We start from the raw sequence: 2,494 nt of genomic DNA, 5'->3' as shown, positions 1-2,494 counted from the left end.
GCCTTCAGAACTGTCTTAATTCTACGTGAACAGTTTGTCACCACAATAAAGTTCAAAATCAAGACACCTTGCTATTCTTACAACAAGCAGTCTATTTAACAGTAAATACACAGTATTGTGTATATACTCAGTAATTTGTATATACTAAGTATTGTGTATTTACTGAACCTTTCAACAACTCACATCTCAGCATGATTATTTCAGAAGAAGTGCCTGTACATTAGTAATCAGAGTTATTACATCAAATCATTTTGGCTGAACAGAACAATCTTTTGAGATGTTTAAAAATGTCTTTCATTTTGAGCCCGTAGATGAGTGGGTTGAACAACGAATGATACAAAATTAGTTGTAAAGTCATTATTAAGCGTGCAGATTTAGGAAAATTGGAATCTACTCGTGCTATGCTGACATCATAAACAGTCAAAATAGAGAAACTGATTAAAACCAACAGGTGGGGTAAACAGGTCTGTGCAGCTTTTCTCCTGACTTCTCTACTACTTCGATAGGTTATTATAAATATCCTGGTGTATGTAAAAAGTATGAAAAGCATGGGCAGAATTGAGAGATCCAATAAAATAACAACACCAAATATAGTAATTACTCTTGATGTCACACATTGAAGTTTGTAAATTGAATTGTTACAAAATATTCCTTTTAGAGTTAAGTCACACAGTTTTGCTTCAGAACTTAATATAGTTTGGACTAAAACATGACAAGCAGACACAAACCAAGCAAACAACAGGAAAACACTCACTGTGTTTTTTGTCATGATAGTGTGATATTGCAGAGGTTTACATATAGACACATATCTGTCATAGGCCATGGCTGACAACAACAAGAACTCTGAACCAACTAAAGTGTAAAATATTTGAAATTGAAAGAGACAAGCTGAATAAGATATGATCTGCTTTTCAGATAAAAAGTCAACCAAAAGCTTTGGGTAGATATTAGTGCTGTACAGAACAGAGTTCACTAACAAAGCTGCAATGAAAATGTACATAGGTTCATGGAGGTTTTGGTGAAACCAGATAAGGTACACAATAATAGAATTACTGCAGATTATTAGAATATATGCTATGAACATAATAACAAAATAAACATATCTGTATTTGTTGACTTCTACATGCCCATCCAGAGTTATATAAGTTACATTTGCATCGTCATCCATTAATGTTTTCTTAAACTAAATGTCTAGATGTTGAGTAATAAAACAAGCAATTTTATCACAAGCGTGCATTAATTCCTAAAAAGAGCTCTCACTTACATGATAAAACCAACATCCAACCTGTACTGTTGTGTCTTACACATTCATAGATACCTGACCTTGGAAATCACCTGGTGTTGGTTCTTTTCCAAAATTAAGAAAGTTAACTGTTGAGTCTGTGGAAAGTTTTTATGAAATGGCTTTGCCCCCCCCAAGGAGCTCATTACACTCTCCACCGATAGTTACTAATATATGAAGAACTTCATCAGACTCTGGAGGCCTGAAGTTGCAGGCTTTTTCTGAGTGTGTGCTCCAGTACATAATCTTTCCAATTTAGAATAGTCTTAGTCCTGGCAAGACTTTCCCCCAGGAGACCGGGGTGCGTGTCTTGTTTGAAAATAAAAAATAATGGAAATAATCTCATCTGTTAACTGAACTAGGTGAGTCTAAATTTGAGATCTTTGGTTCCAACCGCGCAACCGCTGTGTCTTTGTGCGATGGAGAAAAGGTGACCGGTGGATTCTACATGCCTGGTTCCCTCCGTGAAGCATGGATGCGTGTGATGGTGAGGTGGGGCTTTTCCTGGTTTCAAAATTGAAGGCATACTGACAGCATGGATACCACAGCATCCTGCAGTGGCATCCCGTCCCATCCATTTTACATTTAGTTGGACCATCATTTCTTTTTCAACAGGACAATGATCCCAAACACACCTCCAGGCCGTGTAAGGGCTATGTGACCAAGAAGGAGAGTTATGGAGTGCTGCGCCTCCAAAGTCCCCAGACCTGAACCCAATCCAGATGGTTTGGGGAGAGCTGGACCGCAGAGTGAAGGCAAAAGGGCCGACAGGTGATGAGCATTCAGGGAACCTTTAATTTCCAATAAATCCCCAAAACTGTAACCAGTAAAGCACCCCCACACCATTGGACCTTCTCCTCCATGCTTCACGTGGGAACCAGGCATGTTGAATGCATCCGGTCACCTTTTCTCCATCGTACAAAGACAAGGTGGTTGGAACCCCAGATCTCAAACTCTGACTCATCAGACAAAAATCCCAGGTTTCCACTGGTCTAATGTCAATTCCTTGTGTTTCTTGGCCGAAACAAATCTCTTGTGTTTGTTGCCTCTCCTTAGCAGTGGTCTCCTAGCTGCTATTTGACCATGAAAGCCTGATGTGTCCAGTCTCCTCTTAGCAGTTGTTCTAAAGATGTGTCTGCAGCTAGAACTCCTTGTGGTATTCATTTGGTCTCTCATCTGAGCTGCTGTTAATTTGCTATTTCTGAGGCTGGT

At 39.2% G+C, this 2,494-nt stretch overlaps 1 protein-coding gene across 1 annotated transcript; it reads right to left on the bottom strand.

Moving 5' to 3' along the window:
• Positions 1 to 241: 241 nt before the first annotated feature.
• Positions 242 to 1,168, bottom strand: LOC117952751 (olfactory receptor 6N2-like). The gene has a single exon (XM_034885277.1). It carries the CDS (start codon positions 1,166 to 1,168, stop codon positions 242 to 244), a length of 927 nt encoding a protein of 308 aa, XP_034741168.1.
• Between the last annotated feature and the right edge of the window lie 1,326 nt (positions 1,169 to 2,494).

The sequence above is a fragment of the Etheostoma cragini genome, chromosome 11, assembly GCF_013103735.1.
Source record: "Etheostoma cragini isolate CJK2018 chromosome 11, CSU_Ecrag_1.0, whole genome shotgun sequence".
In the NCBI taxonomy this organism is placed as follows: domain Eukaryota; kingdom Metazoa; phylum Chordata; class Actinopteri; order Perciformes; family Percidae; genus Etheostoma; species Etheostoma cragini.
Note: the sequence above shows the minus strand (reverse complement) of the source record. Positions and strands in the feature narration are given on the sequence as shown.